The sequence below is a fragment of the Sinocyclocheilus grahami genome, unplaced genomic scaffold, assembly GCF_001515645.1.
Source record: "Sinocyclocheilus grahami isolate Dianchi unplaced genomic scaffold, SAMN03320097.WGS_v1.1 scaffold24.1, whole genome shotgun sequence".
Classification (NCBI taxonomy): Eukaryota; Metazoa; Chordata; class Actinopteri; order Cypriniformes; family Cyprinidae; genus Sinocyclocheilus; species Sinocyclocheilus grahami.
The window spans coordinates 1,816,298-1,842,371 of NW_015505203.1; the positions used below are offsets into that span (position 1 = coordinate 1,816,298).

General features: G+C 36.2%; 1 protein-coding gene across 1 annotated transcript; it reads left to right on the forward strand.

The window, feature by feature from the left end:
- The first annotated feature begins 8,890 nt into the window (after positions 1–8,890).
- slc7a8a (solute carrier family 7 member 8a) lies at positions 8,891–25,386 on the forward strand. Its single transcript, XM_016247038.1, has 11 exons — positions 8,891–9,733; positions 14,748–14,952; positions 16,048–16,199; positions 20,645–20,770; positions 21,735–21,888; positions 22,190–22,313; positions 22,630–22,733; positions 22,948–23,044; positions 23,154–23,303; positions 23,568–23,745; positions 23,993–25,386. The coding sequence occupies exons 1-11, from the start codon at positions 9,589–9,591 to the stop codon at positions 24,148–24,150; spliced, it is 1,593 nt and encodes a 530-aa protein (XP_016102524.1). The 5' UTR covers positions 8,891–9,588; the 3' UTR covers positions 24,151–25,386.
- The last annotated feature ends 688 nt before the right edge of the window (positions 25,387–26,074 follow it).

Here is a 26,074-nt window from a genome sequence, read left to right on the forward strand (position 1 = left end):
ATAAAGAGATCCAAAGACCTCACTGAGGTCTTGATATATATATATATATAATATATAATTTTGCATGTATTTATCTTACATGGCATCATGGTGACTGTATATATACAGACACATTTTAAGTCATACACATGCACCATAAATTCCTTCTGTCTTTCATCTGATTGGCAGTATGGTGGTGACACATTCTTGACATTTATCCAAACAAGAGGGGGATATGTCAAGATAATACAACCACCTCATTTCTTGTAGTGTTAATCACTTCACTCTTGCTAATGTCTTGCTTATATATATATAAATAACGTCTGTGTTTGTTCTGATGCAAGTAATTTTAACAGAAGAGTTTACAAATAGGGAATTAAAATACAAAAAGGCTTTTTTTCTCATTAACTACTTGGCAAAGCGAAGTGTCTTATGTAAAACTTAAAATTAGTAGAATAGTGCCCTCTACAGGTTAGTAAGGGTACTTGTTATCCACTTGTTCGACTGTTGAGAAACCAGTGCTCGTCATAATTGTAAGTGAAACTATTTTTCATTACAGAACAATGGTTCTGAGCCTAGGGACCAGGACAAAATAGGCCCCTAAAAATGATTAAAAATAAAAATTATTTAAAATGTTAAAATTATTTAAAATAAAACAACTAAAAATCAAGATGTGGATAAATAAGGTAGCCTATTTTAAGTGTGATTAAGTGTAATATACACACACACACACACACACACACACATTCTACTGTACGAATGTGTATTTACATTTCCTTCAGCCTAAGGCTTGTTCATTTCACTTACATTTGCCAAAGATAGAACTTAAACAAGCAAGCCCAGTCCAGATGAGAAATAGTAATGCAAAAGTAACATAACACATTACTTTTGCATAAAAAGTTATGCAATTCGTTACTTTTTAGGGAGTAACACAATATTGTAATGTTGTAACTTTTTGTAACATTTTGTAACATTTGACACATTACAGATTATGTAAAAATAGTAGAATAGTGCCCTCTACAGGTTAGTAAGGGTACTTGTTATCCACTTGTTCGACTGTTGAGAAACCAGTGCTCGTCATAATTGTAAGTGAAACTATTTTTCATTACAGAACAATGGTTCTGAACCTAGGGACCAGGACAAAATAGGCCCCTAAAAATTATTAAAAATAAAAATTATTTAAAATGTTAAAATTATTTAAAATAAAACAACTAAAAATGTGGATAAATAAGGTAGCCTATTTTAAGTGTGATTAAGTGTAATATACACACACACACACACACACACATTCTACTGTACGAATGTGTATTTACATTTCCTTCAGCCTAAGGCTTGTTCATTTCACTTACATTTGCCAAAGATAGAACTTAAACAAGCAAGCCCAGTCCAGATGAGAAATAGTAATGCAAAAGTAACATAACACATTACTTTTGCATAAAAAGTTATGCAATTCGTTACTTTTTAGGGAGTAACACAATATTGTAATGTTGTAACTTTTTGTAACATTTTGTAACATTTGACACATTACAGATTATATTTGTATCCTTTTGAGATTTTTTTAATTTAAATCTTAAATATTGTAAATATAATATTAAAGCGAGAGAGAATTACCACAACTTAAAAAGATGGATGTTATTATTAATTTCTCTCTGTTAGGATCTGTCAGAGTGCAAATTCATGAAGAGCTCATATTTATTCTGCTGGCTCCATCTATTGGTGAAAGGATGCATGTGTGCAATTTAAATCTTAAATATTGTAAATATAATATTAAAGCGAGAGAGAATTACCACAACTTAAAAAGATGGATGTTATTATTAATTTCTCTCTGTTAGGATCTATGTCAGAGTGCAAATTCATGAAGAGCTCATATTTATTCTGCTGGCTCCATCTATTGGTGAAAGGATGCATGTGTGCCCTGCATAGGCCATTATTGGATACTCCATGTTTTGACCCCATAAAATCAAAATTATAGATATGTAATATTTTGTCCATGTTTGTAAACTTTGAGGCCATGTATAAGTTAATGTTGACAAACATCACTTTTAGTGGGTTTAGTAGGCCCTTTCATTTTTTAAAGAGCAGAGACTGATTAAGAAAAAAACAGTAAAATATTAAGAAATATTTGATCTAAATGTTGCATGCAAACAATTTTATTTATGGTTCATAAATACAATTTTGAATGGCGTCAACTGGAAAAGATGCTGTTTAAAGCCAGATGTTATAGTTATAGCATGCACCAGCAGGGGCTAATGGGGACATCTAACCAGCCTTACCATACATGCTCTCTAGAATGATAATATCCCTCCCTCTGCTACAACCAACCAACAAGTAGCAAATCAATGCTTCATGACTGTGAACAAAACCGATTGCCTTTTTTAAACACTCTTTGAAATTACACATTAAAACCTATTAAAACATTGTGTTTTCATGTTTTAGTAATTATTTGCTTAGCTTTGCTTTAGCTTAAGCAAAATAGTCTTGTTTTTTTGAGTATGCGTGAGCCAAGTACTGTACACTGGTCAGCATTAGCCCAGAACACAACACATCTGACATTCTGAAATTAGTATGTTCAGACATGTTTCTTTTCAGTTCAAGTACATTTGTTGTAATGGTTGTTCAGTGGAAAGCATCTGTTCCCATTGTGTCTGTCCTCAAACAGCCAGCGCCCACCATAAAATGTAACCATCGGTGTGGTGGTGCAGTTTCTCAGAGATATTTTTAGCGCAATCTCTGACGTAGACATGAATAATTCATGAGCCCTGCGGCTGAACGATGGACCACGTCATGCTTTGACATCACAATATATCAGTGACGTGAGATTATACCGTCTGCAAAAGAAAAGGCTGCATTTATTTAACATGTTTAACTTATTTATCCAGTTAAAATAATACAGCCAGAGACGCAAACCACATTACATGTGTAAAATGTGAAACACTTTACAGCTGCATTTCTGAGAGAGGAATTTGGTCTTTCCAAGAAATAAGGCATAGGAAACCATGTTGTTCCTATCACACACTTAAGAACAGAGAGGAAAAAAGAAACCATTACTGTCCCTTTCTCTAGTGTCTGACAGAGAAAAAAGCTGACACACATACCCACCACAAAACTTTGTCTTGTTCCACACTTGAGACAGAGTAATCCCACATGGAAAAGTACTATAGTAATTTATAGTAAATACTATAGTGTTTTTGAACCATACTATAGTAAAGTGTATTTACAACACTTTGTTAATGAATGCTACAGCATCAGTGAACTGATAAACTGTAATAAATACTGTGGTATACTTTAGTTTTTACTACAGTAAACTGTTGTGTATTGTAGTAAAATATTCCCTATAGGTGTAGAAAACTTAGTACAGTATTGGGTAAAGTAATTTGTTTATACTATAGTTGTTATATTACCACAGCAACTATAGAATTACCACAACAAATTAAGTCAAGTGCTTTAGCCTACTATAGTATGGTTCAAAAACACTATAGTATTTACTATAAATTACTATAGTATTTTTTCATGTGGGATATGTTCATTTACATACAAAAAAAAGTTTCTCACACATGTGCAAAAAGAAGACTCTCAGGGGAGCAAAAGTGGATGTCTCTGATGGGACAGCAGAGTGTAGGAATGAAAAACAGAGCGAGGGAGGAGAGGAAAAGTGGGGAAACAGAGAGGACTGGATTGAACCAGAGTTCCAAAAACATGATCACGCTGAGGAGAGCGTGAGGAGAGAAGTGAAAACGGAGAACACCTGGAAGAGGGGGAGAGATTGAACCGGCAAATAGAAGAAAAAGAAAAGCAAACAAATATGATAGGAACACAGAATTGAAAGGAATAGTTGATCATTTTGTTCCAAACCTGTGTGACTTTCCTTATTCTGCAGAACACAAACAAGAATGTTTTGAGGAACATTGGTAACCAAACGGTTTAGCTGACTTCCACTGTATAGACAAAGAAAAAAGGTCAGTTTCTGAACAACATGAATAAGTAAATGATCTCAGATTTTTCATATTTCGTGGACTACCCTTTAATCCATGATTTAATTAAATGCAACGGACAAAGGTGTATTAAAAACTCAGAATTAAGATGTGACAGGCATTGCTTAAGCCTTAATAGTATCATTATCAGATGATGAGAAAGAGGGTGATCAGTTCAATGATGGTTAGCTTAGCTAAATGTAATTAACACTCTGCTATTGTGCTGATGATGAAAACACTGATCCCAAACCACTTTGATTGATCACTGAAACACCCATGTTTGGTTAAAAACAAAAGACAGCCTCTCACTCCACAATAAATGTAAATACACAGTCAATCACGAAGAAACATAGTGGGAAGTGTGCAAGCAGAGTGTTGAAACACACATATCCAACTGTATGTGTTGGTTACTATTAAAAGGATAGTCCATCCAAAAATAAATATTCTGTCATCATTTACTCATCTTCATGTCATTCCAAACCTGTGTGTATTTCTTTCTCTTGCATAACACAAAAGAAGATATTTTGTAGAAAGTTGGGGTCCAAACAACATTTAATTCCACTGACCACAATGTATGGACAAAAGATACACACTTTTCTAAATATCTTCTTTTGTGTTCCACAGAAGGAAGAATCGTATAGGTTTCGAACAACAATTTTGGGTGAGCTATAAATTTAAATAAAATGTGTTTGCACACAAATACAAACATTTGCATATCAGTTAAAGACAAAACAAAAGAAACGCATGGCAATCAGACAGACTTAAAGTATATATGCTGTAGAACTGAATATGACACAAAAACATATATGTAAATATAGTTTTATTCCTCTGAGTGTGTGTTCTGTGTTTGGATGAATATATATGTTCTTGGGCATATTCTTGGAGCACATGTGCTCTGTGTGTATGGTAAACAGATGTATCAAATGACACTTCCTAGAAATACTCATGCCCCCTCGCTACATGCCTCTCTCATTCTTTTTTCTTCACTTACACTCTTTCTTATTATCTTTCTCTCACGAATTCATAACTAAGTTTATAATTCTCTGTATTCACACAAACACATACAGTTTGCCGCATATACACGTACTGAAATATAGCCTGTCCTGTTTTTCATTTCCTCCATTCTCTCGCTCCATCATACCTATTAAGGAAACTTCATCCACATTGCGTAACACTCCTTCTCATGTTGTGGTAAATAAAGTGTCCAGGCACCAAATCTGCTACGTGTGGCAGAGCATGACTCAGCAGCCTTGAGGTCAACAACTCAAAAGCTGTTCCGTTTTTTCAGGTTCAGAAACAATACTTGGATGGGGCAGAATAAGTATTTGCTGTCAATCAGAACTTGTCAGTGGGACAAAAATATCTGTTATTCAAATTCAAAATCTAGACCTATGCATAAAAGATTCTGTGCTATATCTAAGTCAGTAATCAAACGAGTAATTGTGTGACATTGTGCATGCAAACTCCTTTTTGCAGAAGATCAGATGCTCTTTTGAATGTCTGAAATTCATATTATAAACATTTATTCATATTATATTTGTTTTATATTTTATTTAGAATAATATTGTTTACTCACATGACTATGCTGATATAATAGGCAACTATTTGTATTAAAATATGTACAATTTTAATTATTCACCAGTGTGATATAAGCCAGGGAAAATGAAATGTCATGGGCCATATCCATTGATCAAAAAAATATTACTGTGTCAAGCTGGAAACCAGCTGTAAATTAGCAGAAATGGGTGCTGCTTGGGCAATATCGTTCTATATCCTGGTGTTTATTAAGTATTTCTGTCTCTTAATGCGATCTAGTTATAGTTCAGTTTTCTCTGACGTCAAGCTGGGCTTATTTGTCTTGCTGAGCTCTGTTTTTGTATTGATATTGTCATTGCTAAGATTTTTTCCAGCCACTGAGCAGTAAACAGAACTAAAAGCTTTGGGTATTAATTAACCTCATATCTCTGCAAATCTCAATGGTTTCTAGTGCCCTCTTATCACTGAGAAAGAAGAGTATTTGTGTGCGGCATTTGAGAAGACAGAGACGGAGAGACAAAGGGTAATAGTGGCCATATCAATGTAAGCAACCATTTATAAGTATGTTGAAGGTTAAATGTTGCTGACATTTGACAATCCACTGCAGTTTAAACTCAGTGCTCTTTCTTTCCCACCAGCCATGATCCTTTTCCTCTCTATCTTTTTTCTTTAGTTTATATGTTTCCGTCTGAAAATGTGTAACAGTTTTTGATATGTTGTTCAAAATATTTTCTTTCTTTGCCGGCTGTATCTTTCCCATTTTCTCAGCCCTCGTTTCCCTTCACGTATTATAACTTCAAGTTTTGTGTCCTTCAGCATTTTGCACTCTCCACAGGTATCGTTTATCAAACTGATCAGATAGGAAAGTCTCCATCAAATCGGCTGTCTGTTTCCTGTGTACTTCCTCAGGCCTTCAGCTGAACGTGCCACTTACTCATGTGGATTTGACATGTTTATCTGTCCACTGTCTTGCTGATTAAAAGGAGGAGATTGGGTCAGTCCAGACGAGATTAGTGCAGTACATTTACACTTAGTGAAGGTTGAAGGGCATTTCAAATATTGTTTAGATAGCATTAACCATTTTCAGATTATTTATAAAATATTTATGTCTTTGATGGCAGGCATAGTTTAAGAGAACAAAAAGCAGCAAAAGCATTAACCAGAAATTATGCATGACAAATATTCAGAATCTTTGAATTAATTTTATTAAATAGATTTCAAATACTGCAATGCAAAGAAATTATATAATTTTTATATTATATTATATTATAATCAGTATTTGTTTTGACTTGAGTATTTTTTGTCACCCAATTTGCAAATGTTTTCTTGTTTAAAACAGGTTTCTGCTTAAAACATGAGAAAAAATGTTCAGTAGACACTACTGTGATGTTGTGAATATATAACCACTGAAATATTGTTTTGAAATCTTCTCTCCTTGAATTAGAGATGAAGAGACAATGAGTAAACAGTCTGTATCAAACTTAGAGAATGAGTGTTGATGTCAAATGACTTTCATCCCATATCACAACGAATGCCATATTAACCTGTAAAACCTGCTTTAAGGTCTTTACCCGTGTACTATCTGTTTACTCGCCTGACTAGTGTTTGTAAGATGGTATTTAACCGGTTGAGTTTGACCCAATGCCCTGCTTTTGAACAGGATGATGTCCACATTTTTCTTATTTTGTTGAAATATAATTTTTTTACATTTAGTACTGCCTTTCGAAAGCAACAGAAGATACTTGCATGTTTCCCGGAAGACAAATTAAGTACAATTTACCTTGATCTTCAAATTCTTAATGCATCGTGTTTCCTTCTGGAGCATCAGTGAATGTTTGAATGTTTTTTTAATAGTTGTGTTTGAGTCCCTCAATTGTCCTACAGTCACTGCTGAAAAGGGTTCAATTACACAAAAGATGCTGGAAAACTGAAGAATCTGCAGGACATGGAGGATTTTTCTGAAGAACAGTGCTCAGTTTAACTGTTCAGAACAAACAAGGGACTCATGAACAACCATCACACAACAAAAAAACCGTGGATCATCCAGGTAACCACACACAGTATTAAGAACCAAGGGTTCCCAAACTTTTGAAGGGGGTTATTTTAATAATTTCAGCTTGTGGACTATATGTATACATATTTTATGTAAAATATCTTCCTCAGGACAATACTAAATAAAATAAAAACATGCATTTTGTATGATCTCTCTTATTTTGTTCAAATTATTCATATTTTCACAGATTCTGCAAGGGGTTCCCAAACTTTCACATGCCACTGCATATATAAGTTTAGCTTGTGCAGGATGATGATGATGCATCACATCCAATTTGTTATTATAGGAAAAAAACAGAAAAAGTTGCTAATTTAGCTGTTATAGCACAAAATGTCTAGTATTAAAAGAGGGGAAATATGTCAAAATTGCAACACTGTGAATGCAAATTTAATGATTTCACTCAGTTAGCCTACAGGTTTTAATGAAAGCAAAGATATCTGAAATGTACATCTAATTTATGAAATTATTAAATAATAACCCCATTAATTACAATAAGTAATTGTATTAAGCAATTTAAAAATATATATATGTTTGTATTATTTTAAATATTTAAAATAATACATTTACAAATAATAATACACTAGCCATTTGGGGCCTGGTGTCTAATTTGAGCTTTTATTTCAAAATAAAAACTATAACTTCTCCTCCGTTTACATATTAAAAAAAATTTAAAACATTGATCAAATAGGCACAAAAACATATTTAGCCATAATATATATATACATAAACCTCAGATGTCTCTGGGGGAAAAAGTGATCTATGAAAGTATATTAATATTATATATTAAAGTATATATGCTTTTGTGCCTATTTGTTAATGAGGGATCTGTGGACACATCAATGTTTTACATTTAAAAAAAATATATATATATATATATATATACATACATACACACACACACACGAACTGCAACGGAAATCGCACAAGCCGTTGCTATGGTTACTTCCTGTTATGGTTACTATCGTTAGTGGCAGGTACAAATACTATTTTGTGTAGCCTATTACTGAAACGTTTAATCATACTAATACGTGTGATTACTTAAACGTGTACATACATAGCCTACTAGAAGAGCATTTGTAAAGCATTTTAAAGTCCCCTCAGCCTTCCTTGTGAGACAGTATTATTGTGTAATATTTTCACCAGGCATTGGAAGCAAACAGACTGAGATGTTTAGAAAGAAGCGACAGAAAAATGAAATTGTATATTGTTTGGTTGAGGTAGGTCATATTCCTTACCGCGCTGTTCAACAGCTTGCCAGGGCTTATGAGGGAGGTGTGTAGCCACGAAAACAAGAGCATTGAGGTGGGGGAAGGGGAGGAGGTGCGACTGTACTTATGCAGGCGGGCTAGGAGGGGGTAAATCCTACAGCCTGTGGAGGCGCTTGGACCTCTGGTGCTTTGGAGATCACTGGAGACGCCAACTGTTTTCAGCGCGCGCCGTACACTGAACTAGCGTTACCCAAAGGCGTCTGGCAGGAGTCCTTGCCAAAACGATGCACGCATTGTCTTAAGAACGAGGAAGCACCAGATATTTAATAGGTACAGGAAGAAGGAGACATTTGTGAAGAAGTTTTTCTCTGGCGTGGCGTTTTGGTTTAACTAGGTTAAAACCTGGATAACCTTCACAGACTGCATCAAACGGGCTCATAAAAGTTGCGACTGGAGTATTACTGTAGCTTTTGTTATACGCTCGAAATCAGTGCTGTAGGCTATATGGATTTTTAACACACGGAAAGGAAACATTCAGTTGCGTCGACAGTAGCCCTACCTTAGTTTAATTGTACTGTATAGCCTTTCACGGCAGTTGTACATCTTACTCTGCCACTACACACAATATTTACTGACACGTGCTTCAGAGCAGCCTCACGTTGATAAGAAAGGAAAGATAAAGGGCGCATAGCATCTTTTTTTCGAGATAGTATACGGGCTGTTTATGTGTACATTCTGATCGCTATCGCTGATCGCTGAGTCGCTATCTGATATCTGACCAGCGGTACGCGGCTCTAGCATCACCGCTCAATATCGAGGACTGAACATCTCAATTACCAACATGACGGATGGACCGAGACAAAGAGGCAGCGCAGCCCCGAGCACCAGCGAGGATGCAGCCGCAGACACGGGGGATGCTGCAGGACAGTCATCGGTGGCGTTGAAGAAGGAGATTGGTCTCGTCAGTGCTTGTGGCATTATTGTCGGTGAGTGTTCTGTTGTTCCTTTAAATATATTTTTCATAGGGGGTTTTAACGGATGTATGGTCAAGCATGCGCTTGATTGGATAATGCTGAATGAAACTGAAATCTTCCAGTCTGCTTCTCTCACACACACTAATCAGTCATATGAAATGGAAAATAGGTCATTTACGTTGGGGGGAAAAATATATGGGTTTTTAATAATAATATAGGGTTTTTAATGGCCGATAACGATAGCATTTACATTTTAATATTTTCAATATTAATCTTAGTTTGCACACATTAGCTAATGTTGTTGTTACTCTAAACAATTAATCATGGACATTATGTTTTGCATGTGTTGCAGTTTAATTATTTTTTTATTAATCGTTGTGATGATCAGTAAAATAATCAGCATTGGTCATACAAAAACTATATAGATCAGTCTCTTGTAGTGAAATATTTACAATGTAATGATAACAAACAACATGTGTATATAAAAGAAGAATATTATTTACTCAAACAACAATGAAGGCTGTCAGCAGATTTGGGAACTGACAATTTTTCAGTATCACTACTACTGTCAATAGCCTACTACTTCTGCAAACTAGGCATGTGCTTTTTCCAGAATAGAACATTATGGTTTAAAATACATATGGAACAAGAATTTAAAAAATTGCACCTGCCAAGCTTATGCCAGATTAGTTTTCTTCACTTTCTCTTCTGGTTTTTGTGGCAGAGAAACCAGAAAGTGAGTTGGAAGTGAAGACAGGACAAATGGTTGGTTATTGTTGAGTACGTTGCAGAGCAATTCTCGTTTATTGCTTTAGGCAGCATTAAGCTATAAAAAATATATTTGACTTTATGATAGGAGTTAATGAAAACTAAAAACCCACCCAAGATAATCCCTATACCCACTTTTTAACTACAGCTATATGATAATCCTCTTCAGCAATCTTGATCAGGTCACACATTCACATGTTCTCAGTCCCCCCACGTGAACATTATTATCAGGTGATTGTCGCTTCGGATCGCTCAAATCTTTCATCAAGACTTTGTTCTCTGTGTGCTTCATTAAATTTATCAGAATACTTTATAACTGCTGCCATTCTCATCCTTATCAACCTCTTCAATGTGATATTGAACCCTAATTTACCTGGAAATAAAGCATGGACCTGAAAGTGACCTTTCTTTGGTTTTTGCTTAGCCCCATTTTTAGATGTTGATTTTGCTGGATTATTAGAATGGAAACAAGTGCCAGGAACATAATTTTAGAAGAGGAAAGGTTGACAAATCTTCTGTAGGTGAATGAAAGAGTAAGAGATTGTGAAATGCAACAGATATCAAAGTGCAAACTGGCCTCAAATGTTACAAAGAGATGCTTTAGGATTCAGAACATCATACATCAAGCTGGTTACAAGCTTGCAAAGTTTTATGTGTGTCAAACTAGATGTTACCAGTCAGCAACTCAATTAATCCTCCAGTAAGATGATTAAAATGAAATCAAAGTGAAGATCATTGTTCAACATTGAATGTAATTGGATTGTGTGCTCCTCAACCAATAAAACTAAAGGTCTTGATCTTTACTTTCTTTCTCAGTTGCAGTTTGATGTAGAACCGAAAACCAGTGTTGATGGGGTTTGTGGTGATTATACAAACCATTACAGATCACAGTTGAACCTATTTTATTTAATGAAAAGAGACCATGTTTTGTTCAAATGGCTTGCTTCGTTAACCCAATCTCAGATTTTTATATGTGAATTTGTAAAAGGGAAACATCTGGCTACCAAGGCTACAGACCCACAAAAACAGTTGGATCAATAGAGGCATGAAAGAAAATCAATAGGACAGTTGAGAGGGATTCACCTCAGCAAGCATGAGAGCAAGAGCAATAAATCAAAGTACCAAAGTACCAGGATTGTACATCACTGCACAATATATGAGCCATGTCTCTGCAGAGTGATTGACATGCAAATATGATAAGCTGATAGCAAAGAGTGAACTCATTTTAAGTCAGTTCACTGTGGCCACTTTGGTGCCACCATGTGAAGCTATAATACATGTAGGCAATCAATGACCTAAATCCTGAATAAAGCTGCAGTCTTGATAGCAAAATTTCACAGGCAAAAAGTTTATTGTCTATTGTTAAAAGTGTAGTGATATATGAAGCACAGCTCACAAAAAGTAACCAACCAAGCAGCTTTCTGGTCGCGCCAAATTCACATGACCAACTTGAACCCATTGCGAAATCCGTGTGGGGAAATCTTTCGCCCTCACGTGAAATTCCTGTTGTGTGGATTTGTTAAAATTACTGGATTTTGTCTGTGAAAATTTGCCAAAAACAGTAGATGTGACTGCACCTTAATGTGTCAAATCTGACAACAATGCTATCATAAATGTAGCTTTTTAAAAATCTAAAATCATATACAAAACAGTATTTTTCAAGCTGGTGCAGCTAAATTGCATGCATGTTCTACAGTAAAAAGCCAAATGACACCTTTGTATAAAAGGGCTTTGAACTGAAAGGCGTGACTTCTATGTAGTCTTTGACAAGGCTTAGCGCAGTATGATTAGATCAATGTGAGTAGATTGTCAAACTAGAATGTTAAATCAGGGATTCATTGCTTCTGTGTTGCCTGTGATGTTTGTGCGGTGAACGCTCACTAGGGAAGCAAAAGGATGCAGTATGAACAGGAAACCCATCTGCATTTTTTTCCACTTGAGTCAGCAAGACTTCTCAATCTACAAGTGTGCACAATAATCTATCAGCCCCTTTAAGGATCACAGCTTAAAATGTGTTGATGTCCACATTTCACAGCTTCCATATAGTCAAATAATACTCTAGCTGGCTGAAACCAGATCAATCCCTACATGCTTTGGCAATAGTAAAAGATACCTCTGATTGTATAAAGTTGTGTAACTTGTACTTTGAGGTCATGGGACCTCAAGTTTGTGATAATCATATCTTGACAGAGCTTTTTCACAACAGAGATTAAAGGAGAGAACTGAAGAGGGAGAACAACCAAAGACAGAAGCTGAATGATCCGGTCTAGTCATAAAGGTTTATGGATATTCTTTTAGATGAGATTATTCTGTGAATAAATCATGACGGCAGTGGCTGCAGAGAAGAAGTCATCTGATTACTTGTTTACAATGGCTATGTTTAGCAGACACTTATATCCAAAGTGATTTACAGAACATAATTGCTGTGACAATCCCACAGGAAAACCAAGACTAGTTGCCTTACTCAAGGGCACAGAGCTAATCGGGCAGAAACTCTCCAGCTCACGCATACCTGAATTTCCACATGAAGCAGTTTGTGTAAAAAGCCCAGACATGTAGCGCAATCAGGAAAGATTAAAGTATAAACCACAGTTATAGTCCATGTGCAAAGGCGGTAGTCACTCCACTAACTGACTCAAATATTAAATCGGCGGTTTTTGCTAAAGAAATATTTTTTCCTTTGTCCAGTTTGCCTGAGTCACATGGGAGTCTTCCTTTGACATTCCTCTGGTTTTTGAGCACTTCACATGGATTTGGTGGAAATGCACCTTTTTAGTAAAGTGTGACTAGTTTTGTTTGTGTACCTTTTATTGTAATAGATTAGTTGTTCTAAATTAGATCTTGTTTCGTTGTAGAAATGGTGGTTTACATTAGCAAGTTATGGATGGTGCAAGTTATGGAATTAATGCACTGAATGCACAATGCATTCTCTCATACAGTACAGTGACCTCAAAAAGTATTTGGATGCTTAAAAGTGTATGAACATCTTTGTATTGTATAACAAAATATCTAACCAGCTGGAATTTATTTTATATGACAAACACGCTTTTCAAGTATTTCAGTTCGAGATGATTGAACAATAGATATATTTCTCAGAACTAAGACTAAATGTATTGTCGCAATTTCTGGTTGTCTTGTCTGTGGATGTATGGAAATATAAGTGAAATTAAATCACACTTTGTTTGATATTTTTTGTATCTAATGCAATGAAATTTAGACATTTTTATGGGTGAAATAAATATCTAAATATGTTTGGGGCCAATATATTTATCACAAACAGAAATGGATCACACATTGTTGGTGCACTACTGCACTAAGTGCACATCTTTTTATAAAGCTAGACAAATACACACACCCCATATATTTGCTGTGTGTACTCACTCCATTAGTCACGCTGAATACTAACTCAGCAAATTACAGTCTGCTCTCTGTGAATCGTTCTCACCACCTGCTTTCTCTCTCTTGGTGCTCCCTCCTCCTTCCTTCTCTCCTTTTCTCTGCTTCACTGACATTTTCATTTCCTTGTGATTTATACACTGTCCTGCTTTTCTTCAGTGGTTTTTTAATATCACCTATTTTCTCTTTGTCACTGTTAGGTCTCGCTGATCTCAATATTTGCTGAAGTGTGTCACACTGTCATCTCATCATGCCTTCCTATGTATTTTAGAGTGCATAAAAGTAGGGAAGTAATTCAGGGACGTATAAAATTAGGGAAGCACCGTATTGTATATTTACCAGCCAAAATTGGGAAACTATATGTTTCTGTCTATTTTGAAATTCAGATCATCATCTAGCACTAATTTAAAAAGACAGAGATAGATTAGGACAAAAATGTAACCATTTAAGCACTATCTCTTGAAGAATGTTTTATCTTTAAGAGCACGCTGGAGTGAATTTCTGTGCACAATTATTTATTTTGTGTAGTACTGTGTTATAATTTACTGTTTTCAACAAAGTAGTATAGATTTATAATATGGACCATAACATAAAAATAATTATTGGCTTTAAAATGTATATCTCTAATGCATTTCTACAAATCTAAAATCTCTTTAAACTCAAGATAAAGTCTTATTTCATTCAAATGGCTTTTAAATTGGAGCACTTTAGTAGATTCATCCAGACATCCATTAGGCACAGGTCTGTTACACATAATCAGTGCTTTTTTTGTAGTTCATGGTGAGAATTGAAAGCTTATATAGTGATATGACAGGTCCAATTCTTTCTGTGTTCTCAACCTCTTTGTTTTTTTCTTTTACAGGTAATATTATTGGCTCTGGAATCTTTGTCAGCCCAAAGGGAGTGTTGGAAAATGCCAGTTCAGTGGGCCTGGCCCTCATCGTATGGATCATTACAGGCGTTATAACAGCGATCGGCGCACTCTGCTACGCTGAGCTGGGTGTTACTATCCCCAAATCTGGAGGCGACTACTCTTATGTCAAGGACATCTTCGGAGGGCTGGCGGGGTTAGGTTTTCAGCCACACACTGGTTTTAATATTAGTTCAAGAGGCTACTTCTAAACAGTCAGAGTCCAAAGTCTACATTATTTCTAAAAGCTGTATCCACTTTACATTTTTAAGTAGGTGACTTATTATTAGTAATGGAAACTTAGTGTGTAGGGTCATGACAGTAAGAAAAATAATTATACATTTTTTTTAGTTTGCAGCCATCACGGACAAAATATTTTGAGTTACTGTTGAAATAGTAATGTAATGTAATAAATATTACTATTTTCATGTAAAATCATATAAATAATAAATAGCTATTATGAATGAATAGCTGATTCTGTCCCCTCAAATGCCTGTAATCTCCTTTCAATGAGTAAACTCTATTGATTACTATTGTAATTAACTTTATAAGTGATGTGACATGTGGCCAAGTATGGTTACCCTTACTAGGAATTAGTGCTCTGCATTTAACCCATCCTTAATGCACACAGCAGTGAACACACACACCCGGAGCTCCCCGGGCAGCCATTTATGCTGCGGTGCCCAGGGAGCAGTAGGGGGTTCTGTGCCTTGCTCGTGGTATTGAAGGTCACTGTACATTCACTCCCCCCACCTACAATTCCTGCCGGACCTGAGACGCGAACTCGCAACCTTTGGGTTACGAGTCCGACTCTCTAACCATTAGGCCACGACTTCCCCCTTGTTAACAACATTAGCATTGCAGCTGTCTGGTGAAGTAGTTGTATCTGCCATTAGAAATGTATTAATCCACTAATAGGCAGTAAGCGGTCAATCAAACCTTACAGCCCTGACTTTGCTCACATGCCAACAACCTTTGCTTAGCACGGTGACTGCTCTAATGAATGATAGTGCCAGTGGACAGCCATTAGCTGGTCACTCAGTCGTGACTCGATTTCACTCAGCAACAACGAATGATAAAGTGATAAAGAGAGTCTATCCTAAGAATAAAGGTATTGCTATATGGAAATAACACAATGCCTATCACTAGCTAAAAAGAATCATGTTATTACTATTATGTGTTTTTTTTATAAAACATAGTAAGTAATTTTTTTAGGGAAGTATTATAACATCTGTGTGTTTTTGTGCTACAGGTTTCTGCGGTTGTGGATTGCTGTGTTGGTGATCTACCCCACTAACCAGGCGGTTATTGCTCTCACCTTCTCCAACTACGTTCTGCAGCCTCTGTTCCCCACCTGCTTCCCCCCAGAGAATGGTCTGCGTCTGCTTGCTGCCATCTGCTTGTGTGAGTACCAGAAGGAGAAACAAAAGGTCTCATTGTCCTAGTATTTAGGAATGTTAGGGATTTTGACATGCATATCAAGATGCCTATTGATATTGCTATAAGGCCTCCATTTAGAATTTAAGGCCTACCTTAGTAAGCATAGTCAATTCCTAGTTACCTGTCCTGGTAATGCAAATATTAAAATACTGTTAAGATACCATTAACACAATAATTATTTTCATGTTCATGGCTGATATTAAAATTCTATACTTTAATAAAAAGTAGAATCACATTTTTTAAATGCAATAAGTAAATTAAAAAAGAAATCACATTTAAAAGAGGATCTGGCTTTGATGTGAAAATATGTTAAGGTTATCAGAATGTTTTTAAACCTCACAAGATGACAAATTTTGCATAAATCCTGCATTTTGAATACATTGTTTTATGTTGTTTACCTCACAACTGCAACAACAACTTACACAATCACTATTTCCACATCTGCTTGTGATTCACTTGTTAACACTTGTATATTTTAGACATTTTTCTCTGATAGCGAATGCACACGTTGTTGCCGGGAATGGGAACTTCATTACATCCTCTTATGTTTGACCATAAGGTCAAATCATGCTCAGGTGAAAAAACATTCAAAGCCAGGGCTAGAGAAACAGAGTTTGGGGACTGACAGAAAGAGCGAGATGAATTGATGTGTGAATGAAGAAGGCCGAGGGGTCTTATCCTGGGAGAGTGGACAGAAAGATTGTGGGAAAATGTGCAGAGGATAGAGAGGGATGAGAGTGAAAGAGAGAAGGATGTGTGAAGATGAATGGAATGATGTTTTTCAAGGCGTCAAGAAGCCTTGAGCGTGGGCTTTCTGCAAACTTCACGCTTGAGCTACAAATACTGCATGCTATATGTAGACAGACAAACAACAGAGACCCTTGGAAAAGAGAGAGAGAGGTCAAGAGAAGATATTAGGTGATATTTCACCTTTCTTCAATAAGTTTCCATTTAAGAACAGCCGTTTAGATAGTTTAGTTATTAATTTGATAGATTAATAATTTAATAACAGTTCATAATCTTTGTCTTTTTATGAATCTGATTCAGAATTGTCTATTTAACTTTGGACTTGTAAACCAGTACAAGCTGTTTGTCCAGTTTGTAGGGTAACAGAGCTGATCCAGCATTCATTGTGTAGGCTCTTAATGTAGGGGGACTGCATCAAGATCAAAATGTTCTGATTGGAAGTGTTTTTTTTTTTAACTAACCAGATGTTCTCAAGCTGCTCTGAAGCTTTTTTCTTCTTATTTAGTTTTGCTTTAGTTTTGTTTAGAGAACGGCAGGAAGTGAGTGAAAGGGCAAAAGTGGACACTATGGCACAGTTTTACAGGATGTCCCTGCTCTTATACCTCTTTACCTCCTTAATGTTTTTTGTTCTAGAACAGTACAGCAATTGTGAGAAAAGTTTGTCTATAAGTGTGCGCACAGCTCTCTTTCAGAACCTGCCTAAGTAGGCCGCATTTTAAGGGAACATAGGCACACTCTTGACACAAACACTGTTCCAAAAGGTAGTCAGAAAAACTGCTACCATTTAAGACATCTTCTTTTGGCCAAAAACTGGAAGCATTGCGTTTATATTTTTCAGAGAAGAAAATCCAATAAGGCAATAGTTGTGTCTCAAATGAAATGGCACACTATGCCTTTAGGCTTTGCTACATAAGGAAAGCTGAAGGTCGATTGCAATGCATCATCAAAGTATTTTCATCATAAAGGCACTTTTACTTTTTGGAATTTTCAGAATAAACACTATTTATACAACAAAACGGCATAAGTATGCAAAATGGGACGCAACTTTTCTGACAAGCTCAGTGAAAAAAAATCAATCTAAGAAGTCATAAGTGAGAGAAATGTTGAATATTATTATACTTACTGTAAAAGTCATTCAGTTTTGTAATGTAACTAAAAATTTCAATCTAATTAAAAACTCACTATTTTACCCAAATATTTATGTGCACTGTGGTTTATCATAGCTAGTATCACATGCTTAGCTTAGCAACATGCTAACGGTATCAATTGTGAAACAAACTTTGCCTGTGACATGCCGTTTGTTTTCCAGATCAATCCATTTTAAGTTGGGATGCTGCCTATGTAGGCAGTAAAAGAGCAAGACAGTCCACTAGGTTTTAAAACAGAGCCCATTGCATTCAACAGGCTGTTGAATATGAGAAAAGTTGTTTAGCACATGTTTGTACTTGCATCAAATCCAAAATATCAAGGCGATAACATGTTAAATGAGTAACTCAGGCCTGTGTGTGTGTGTGTGTGTGCACTAAGGCCTGTGTGTGTGTGTGACCTCCACTGTAAGCAGCTTATTGCAGTAAGATTGCTGTTGTCATAGGAATGTTTCTGCATGATTGCATTTGCACTGTATACTATGTAGTGCAGACTTCACTACCTCAATTCTGTAAGGAAACAGTCTGTAACTTTCTTAGTCCTGTCTCTGCTTATTTTTCTTTTCCGAAAAAGTTTCACAAACACCACCTTCTAAGACGTCCAATCTAGTCCATTTCCCAGAATGCACTGCCCTTATCTCAAGACTAGATTAGGCTCAGTTAAAGGCACGTCATTGCTCTGTATAGCGAGGCAGTGTTGCTTTTACACAGAGATAAGACATAAGGATTACACCTCCTTGCCCAAAGCTTTGTAGTGTTTGGTTTGACTGCGTTCCCTTCACATTGTATTAGGCAGAGTGTCGCTTTGCACTGTCAAACTGTTTGTGTCCCACTAGCCCCAAATAGTAATTATATTATATAATAGCAACAAAATACACCACTCCACCTTATTGCAGTTGACTTGCATTGTAATTTCAGCGACTGTCGTGACTAGATGCAGTTCCAGGTGTAAGCAGTTGGACACTGGATGAGAGCCAAGAATTCTCACTGTGTTTGGCCACTGTACACAGAGTGTCTCAATTCACGCCCAGTTCACACTAGTTTTGTACATAATTGCTCTATTTATAGGTTCATCGAATATACATAGCAATATCGGTCTGTTTAACTACCTGTTTTGGTGGGAGATTTGAATTACTGCTTGTCTACAAGTATATGAATAGCATGTAAATGTAAAAGGACAAAGCTGAACTCTGAAGCAGCCTTTTTGCATGTCTTGCAAGTTCTCAAAAGTGCAAGACTCAAAGTTTACTTGCGTGCTCAGGTTTCTTGCGTCCCTCTGATTTTATGACCAAATATGTCTGTCACATGCCATCAGAAGACTGTGCATGTGACTGTGAGCGTTATTTAGCACATGAACTTTTTCAACAGAAGTTTAAATCATTTTAAAATGTATATGAATGTATAAGAAAACATATTTTACATGTTCTAAGTAGTTACTTTTTGTCCTGATTTTTAATCACCTTTTAATTTTTAAAAAGCACAAGCATTTAATGTAATCTCTTTAAAATCATGAGGTAAAAAAAACACTGCTTGAAAGTTTCCAGTAGAATGATGCTAGCAGTGCCTTTCGTAGATTTAAAAAAGTAATGGGTCAAAGACGAAAAAGGGTTTAAGCATAAAAACAATAAGTGTAATACTGCTTTAAATTGTTGTTGTTTTCCCCAAATTTAAAAAAAAAAAGTTTTCTGTTTAATTTAATTGCAATTTTGTTTTTGTTTTTCCAAGCAAAAAATAAATATCATAAATTTTTCCCTGATTTACAGAAGACACCCACTAAAATGTCATTCAGTGTAACAATCTTGTCAGGCATATTTACAACAAAAAGCAATTTATGACATATTAAAAGACTAATAACTTTCACCTCAATACTAATTAGTTGTAAAAAAAATTTTTTACTCATTTAAAACACAATAAAATTTAATATGCTCCCTTATTCTTTTATATATATTAATATGTACAAGTCAGAATAAGCATGTTGTTTGAATTTTTACATAAATATTGTGTTCAATATACTGAATGACAATGTAACATTATTTAAACCAAATTTTGACATTTTATTCTCCAAAAACTTATTTGAAACCTTAAAAGTAGACACTTTACTTACATTTAATGTGCTTTCTATGGACATAAAATCACTTTTGTCAATTTCTTTTGATGCGGACATCTTAACGTCTTTGATCCTAATACATTTTTTGAAAAAACAAAATCTGCTAAATCAATAAATGTAAAGGTAAAATTTCCTATTATAATTATTTTGTGCAGCCTTTTTTAACCTTATTTCACCTGTCTCAGATGTTGCAGTGCATTCAAATGTTTATATATATTAAAAATGGATCCTGAAGGTCTATTCCAAGCTTATCATTTGTGTGTCTGATTAATTCCTCATAGCTGAAAGTATTATTTTATAATCCTTTGGCATACTAGACTGCTCAAACTGCAGGGCGCCGTTAATCTCACCAAAGGCTCATAATGTGTGTGTGTAACCAGTCTTGTAACATCTATGTCTTTGTGTTTCAGTGCTGCTGACTTGGGTGAATTGCGCTAGCGTGCGCTGGGCAACACGAGTACAGGATGTCTTCACTGCAGGGAAACTTCTGGCCCTCATTCTTATCATCATCATGGGCATCATACAAATCTGCAAGGGTAGGCACCATATGTCTCTGTATGTGTGTGTGCTTGTTATATATTACTGGCTATTCATGAAGGTCTGTGCTAAATATCAAGAGTGCATGCGTGTGTGTGGGCACATTGCTTCATCTCTAGTAACTCCAGAAAATCTCCAGAAAAACTAAAAGCACAGCACTTGCCCCCTGTCTCGTTGTCTCAGCAGAAGTCACTGGGTTCAAACCCTCTAATAAAAAATAACACTGATAATGCAGCTTTCACAGCTGATGCGTCAGAGAGGATTCAATAATGATCACACTGCCGACGGTCTGTTAGCTCAGACGCTGACCTGATAATATGAGAGCGACAGATGTGATTCCATGCCAAATCTCTAAAGAAAACTGGATTTGAGTTAGTTGGCACTGGCTGCTCTTTAATGTGGGGTCTCCAGGGTCACATATGCTCTCAGAGAGGGTTCAGAGAGTACATGTGACCCAAAGACCTGGCCCTAGAAATGTGGTATTAATACTATGGCTTAGGGAACAAAAAGATTGTAGGCTCAGAAAATCCAGCCCAAACCAGTTATACATTTTGGAACATGGTAGCTGGTTTCTAACTGGTTCAAGCTGCTTTAGGTGGATTACTAGCTGGTGGGAATCTGACAGAGATGGTAGACTATATTGATCACATGTGCCTTGCTGGAAAAAAAAAGTGTCATGGTACCAGGTTTTTTAATGGTCCAAGATGGTCTACCAGTTTAGCAAGGTTACTACCAGCTTGATCCAGCTGATTTTAGCAGGATTTACATAAACTTACTACAATCACAATGATATTTTGTTCCAGAGAACTTGACCTTCATTTGCTGTTTTTGTGATTACTTTAAGCTGTTTCAGGTGAAAGCTTTTGCTAAAAATTAACTAACTAGCTAATAAACAAGAGGCATTTTATAACGATTTTCCCTTTGAATATTTCATCACTATTGTTCCCTTTCTTCTTTCTGCAGGCGAGTATTACTGGTTGGAGCCGGCCAATGCTTTCGAGCCGTTTCAAGACTATGATGTCGGTCTGATCGCTCTAGCATTTCTACAGGGGTCCTTCGCCTACGGTGGCTGGAATTTCCTCAATTATGTCACAGAGGAACTCGTCGACCCCTATGTGTAAGCCAATTCTCATCCAAAGAGCTTACAGTAATTCAACACTGTGTTATCAATATTTAATTAGCGTTAACAAGATACAAGTTTGTAATATCCAACAGAGAACCACATAATGGATCAAGAGTTGGAATGGTGTGCAGTATATTAAACTGCACAAGTAGAAAGATCCAAAGGGATCACTGCATAATTTTACACAATACTCTGAAGTGGCAGCTGGAATCTGCCTGTAGTTGTATTTGGTAGCTGAAATAATGCAATGTACTTCTTCTGACTGAACACTTTTGTTTTTTATTTTTCCTTACAGGAACCTTCCCCGTGCTATCTTCATCTCCATTCCCCTTGTGACCTTTGTGTACGTTTTTGCTAACATTGCTTACGTCACTGCCATGAGCCCTCAGGAACTACTGGCTTCTAATGCTGTAGCTGTGGTGAGTGACCTGTGTCCATTCTTCCCACTCAGACGCTACCAGATTGCAAACTTAATGATTGATTTGCTTTATGCAGGAGATTCTTTGACATATCTACCCGAGTATCAATATTGAAAGTTCTTTGATTGATACTTGGAATGAGCTTTTGATGCCTGCCAGTATACCATTCAAACAGATATATCAGACTCCCGAATCTTCTGCATTCAGTTCTGATGACTTTCTTAATGAAACAGCACAGATATTATGGACATGATAATATATTTTCCTCTGCTTGTCTCTCTTTTCTCTCCTTCACCACTCTGTTGCTCTCTCCCAGACGTTTGGTGAGAATCTGTTGGGAGTGATGTCATGGATCATGCCCATCTCTGTGGCCTTGTCCACATTTGGGGGGGTCAACGGCTCCCTCTTCACCTCATCTCGGTCAGTCCCTCCATCCATCCATACATCATTCATACACAAGCCTCAATTATCTATCTATCTATCTATCTATCTATCTATCTATCTATCTATCTATCTATCTATCTATCTATCTATCTATGTCTGTCTGTCTGTCTGTGTCTTCACATACTCCCTTCTAATGATTATATTGGCATCCTAAATAACAGTATTCTTGGGTCCTCCTCACATTGTTCAGGTTGTTCTTCGCGGGTGCACGTGAAGGTCATCTACCTAGCTTACTGGCTATGATTCATGTGAAGCGCTGCACCCCAATTCCAGCCCTGCTCTTCACTGTGAGCATTATATACACCCCCCTCTCCCTCTCCTTTATACCTCACTCACACTTTTCTTGAGCATGAATGGTCTTCATGATGTTGTGACATCAAACACTCTCTCTTGCAGTGCATCTCAACACTTCTGATGCTGTGCACCAGTGACATGTACACACTCATCAACTATGTGGGTTTCATCAACTACCTCTTCTACGGTGTCACTGTTGCGGGGCAGATCGTGCTGCGGATTAAACAACCAGATATGCACCGGCCAATTAAAGTAAGTCCTAAAAATGACTAAAAGCCAGTGTTAACAAAAACAAACCATATTAGCAAGTTTTTGCTCAGTGATTTCAGTAGTTGTTGACTTTTTGCTGATGACTTACCATCTGTTACCGATCCGGTATTCTGTTCAGCAAATGTATTTATATTGCTATAACCTTTGCATCATGTTAAGATTGTCCAGTTCCAGGTATAGATACAGTATGTCCCATATAAGAGAATTTTTCCTTCTGACTGCTAACGTTACTTCTGCTACTCACAGATCAGTCTGGTGTGGCCTGTCATCTATCTGCTGTTCTGGGCCTTCCTGTTGATTTTCTCTCTGTACTCGGAGCCTGTGGTGTGTGGCATTGGCTTGGCCATCATGCTTACTGGAGTCCCTGTCTATTTCTTGGGCGTGTACTGGGACAACAAACCACAGTGTTTCAATACATTTGTTGGTGAGTTGAACACAGTTCAAAGATGTGTTAAGCCTAATTATAACATCACTATATTACGTCTGATGAGAAACTATGTACCTCACACTCGAGTAATTTATACTTTTATGCAGCAAGGATGCATTAAACTGACTTATAACGATACAAACGATTTACATTTCAAACAACTGGTTTTGAACTTTCCATTCAACAAAAAATCCTGAAAAATGGTATGGTACGTAAACTGAATTCCTTTTTTTTGTGTTTTCAGACAAGATAACATACCTGGGTCAGAAGTTTTGTGTAGTGGTCTACCCATTGGAGGACAAGAAGAAAAACAAGGAGTCTGTAGAAGAGATCGAAATGAAGGAACAGTCGGTTCCACTGTCAGCTGAGGATGAGCAGACACCGAAATCAGCTGACTGCTGAACAGACATATGGAGACATACTTATTCACTCACATACGGGCAGCCAGATTTATTCAGATAGGCACTGGAAATCAAACTCAGATTTTTCACATACCTCTGTATTTTGCCTTTTCATAAATAGGGGGTTGCACTGGAGTGCAGTGGCTAAGCTCAGGAGACTAGCTGCTCCACATGTCATGTGGTTCTGCTGTAGTGGTCTTATACAATGTTCTCCGTTCTCTCTAGTTGCTAGTCTCTTAGCAACTGCTTTCTACTCCATTGGCTGTGCAACAGAATTGCAACATTAAAATGTGGGATGACATAAAGCTCTAGAATGTATTACTTAAAAACACTGGTTTGGAAGGGTCTGCATTTAAAAAAAAAGACCTTTCTGAAACATTCTTTTTTCTATGAGAATTAGAATTCCGTTTCGTTTATGCTAAAAATGCCAGAATACATCATGGCTTCGCCTGAAACAGTGGCAGGGTTCATTTTATTTATTTCTTTATTATTGAGTACATTCTAATGTTCTAATTCTTACCCCCTCTTTATTTTTCCTTGTTTTAGTTATCTCCCAACACTCCCAAGAATAAATGTTTTTTATAAGTCAAAGCTGTATTTTAATTTGACATGTTCTCATTTCAAGTGTATTTCATCACACCAAAAACACTCAGAAGCATTTATTTTTATATATTTATATATTTTTGATTGTCCTGTTCTAATCATGTTCCTTTTTGTCATTATGAAATGATTGTTTTGTTTTTTTTACATTTTATTTTCTCTGTTCTCTTTCCTGAAGGAAAGTTCTGGGATATTTTTTTAATCATCATATTTTTTAAGGCATATATATAAGAACCAATTGTGGTGGTTCAGAGTAGATTTCTACCAGGTTACTCTGGTACTGATACAATTTAAGCTCTTTTATTTGCCTTGAAACTTTTACATAAACTGTATAAAGTTATTATCACTGTTGAAGAGTATTTTTCTTCTGTGCTCAGTGAAAGCGTAAAGATTCCATTGTGAAATTAAGTGTTGCAATGGTATCTTCATTCTGTGTGGACTTTACACAGAGAATATGGCTCCTGACGCCATCGGCTTTATAGCCACAGTCATAACCCGCAGGTTTGCTTTCATGCAGCCTAATTATTTCACAAGTATACATACAAATATATATTCAAAATTGCAGAGCGTTTGGTAATATGTGGCGAAAAAAAAAAAAAAAAAACAGTAGTGATGCATAGATAGTGTCTGTGATGTATATTAAGATATGTACAGTTTAAAAGGATAAAGACCATAAAGCTCAAATTACCACTTACACAACTGGGGCTGAACGTTTTGTACCAGAGTCTTCTTGTTTAGTATATGTTTTGTATTTGTTTGAACAGTATATATTAAAAGACATAAATCTATATGCTGAACCAGGGAGGACTTGTTTATTCAGTCTGACAGGAAAAACTGTGCTACACTGCCACCTACTGTAAGTTAGGAGAATGGCAGATTAACCTTGTTCAATAGTTTCACAGCTATCACGTTTAATAATTTAAAGGTTTTCTCAACTCACTTGGGTTATTTATTTATCACATGGGTTGCACATTACGGTTTTTCTCAGTCGCTTTGGCTCATTTTGAAACAATCTTATTCTCTAAACTATTTGTGTAATTGTTTTTATGGGACATCACAACTATAGTGCATGTCTGCAAAACATAATTTTGTGCTTCAAAATCTAGCTATTGTGTCAGAAAATTGGCCAATGTCACCAACATGAAAAGTTTTGTCATCGTGTGAGCCATACTGGTCAAAATGTTTAGATGTTTTGTTTTTTTTGGTAGACGATCCTTAAAATCTTGTTAGATACAAATGTACTTTTTGTTCTACTTTTTTGTTGACATTGACTGTCAGTTTTGTCTAGCTGAATGCTGCTGTGTATCACACTGACACTTCTTAGA

Coding starts and splice junctions, on each gene's coding strand:
- slc7a8a (XM_016247038.1), top strand. CDS start 9,589: ATGACGGATGGACCGAGACAAAGAGGCAGCGCAGCCCCGAGCACCAGC. Junction 14,953..16,047: donor ATCTTCGGAGGGCTGGCGGG/GTTAGGTTTTCA, acceptor TTTGTGCTACAG/GTTTCTGCGGTTGTGGATTG. Junction 22,314..22,629: donor CTTCTAATGCTGTAGCTGTG/GTGAGTGACCTG, acceptor GCTCTCTCCCAG/ACGTTTGGTGAGAATCTGTT.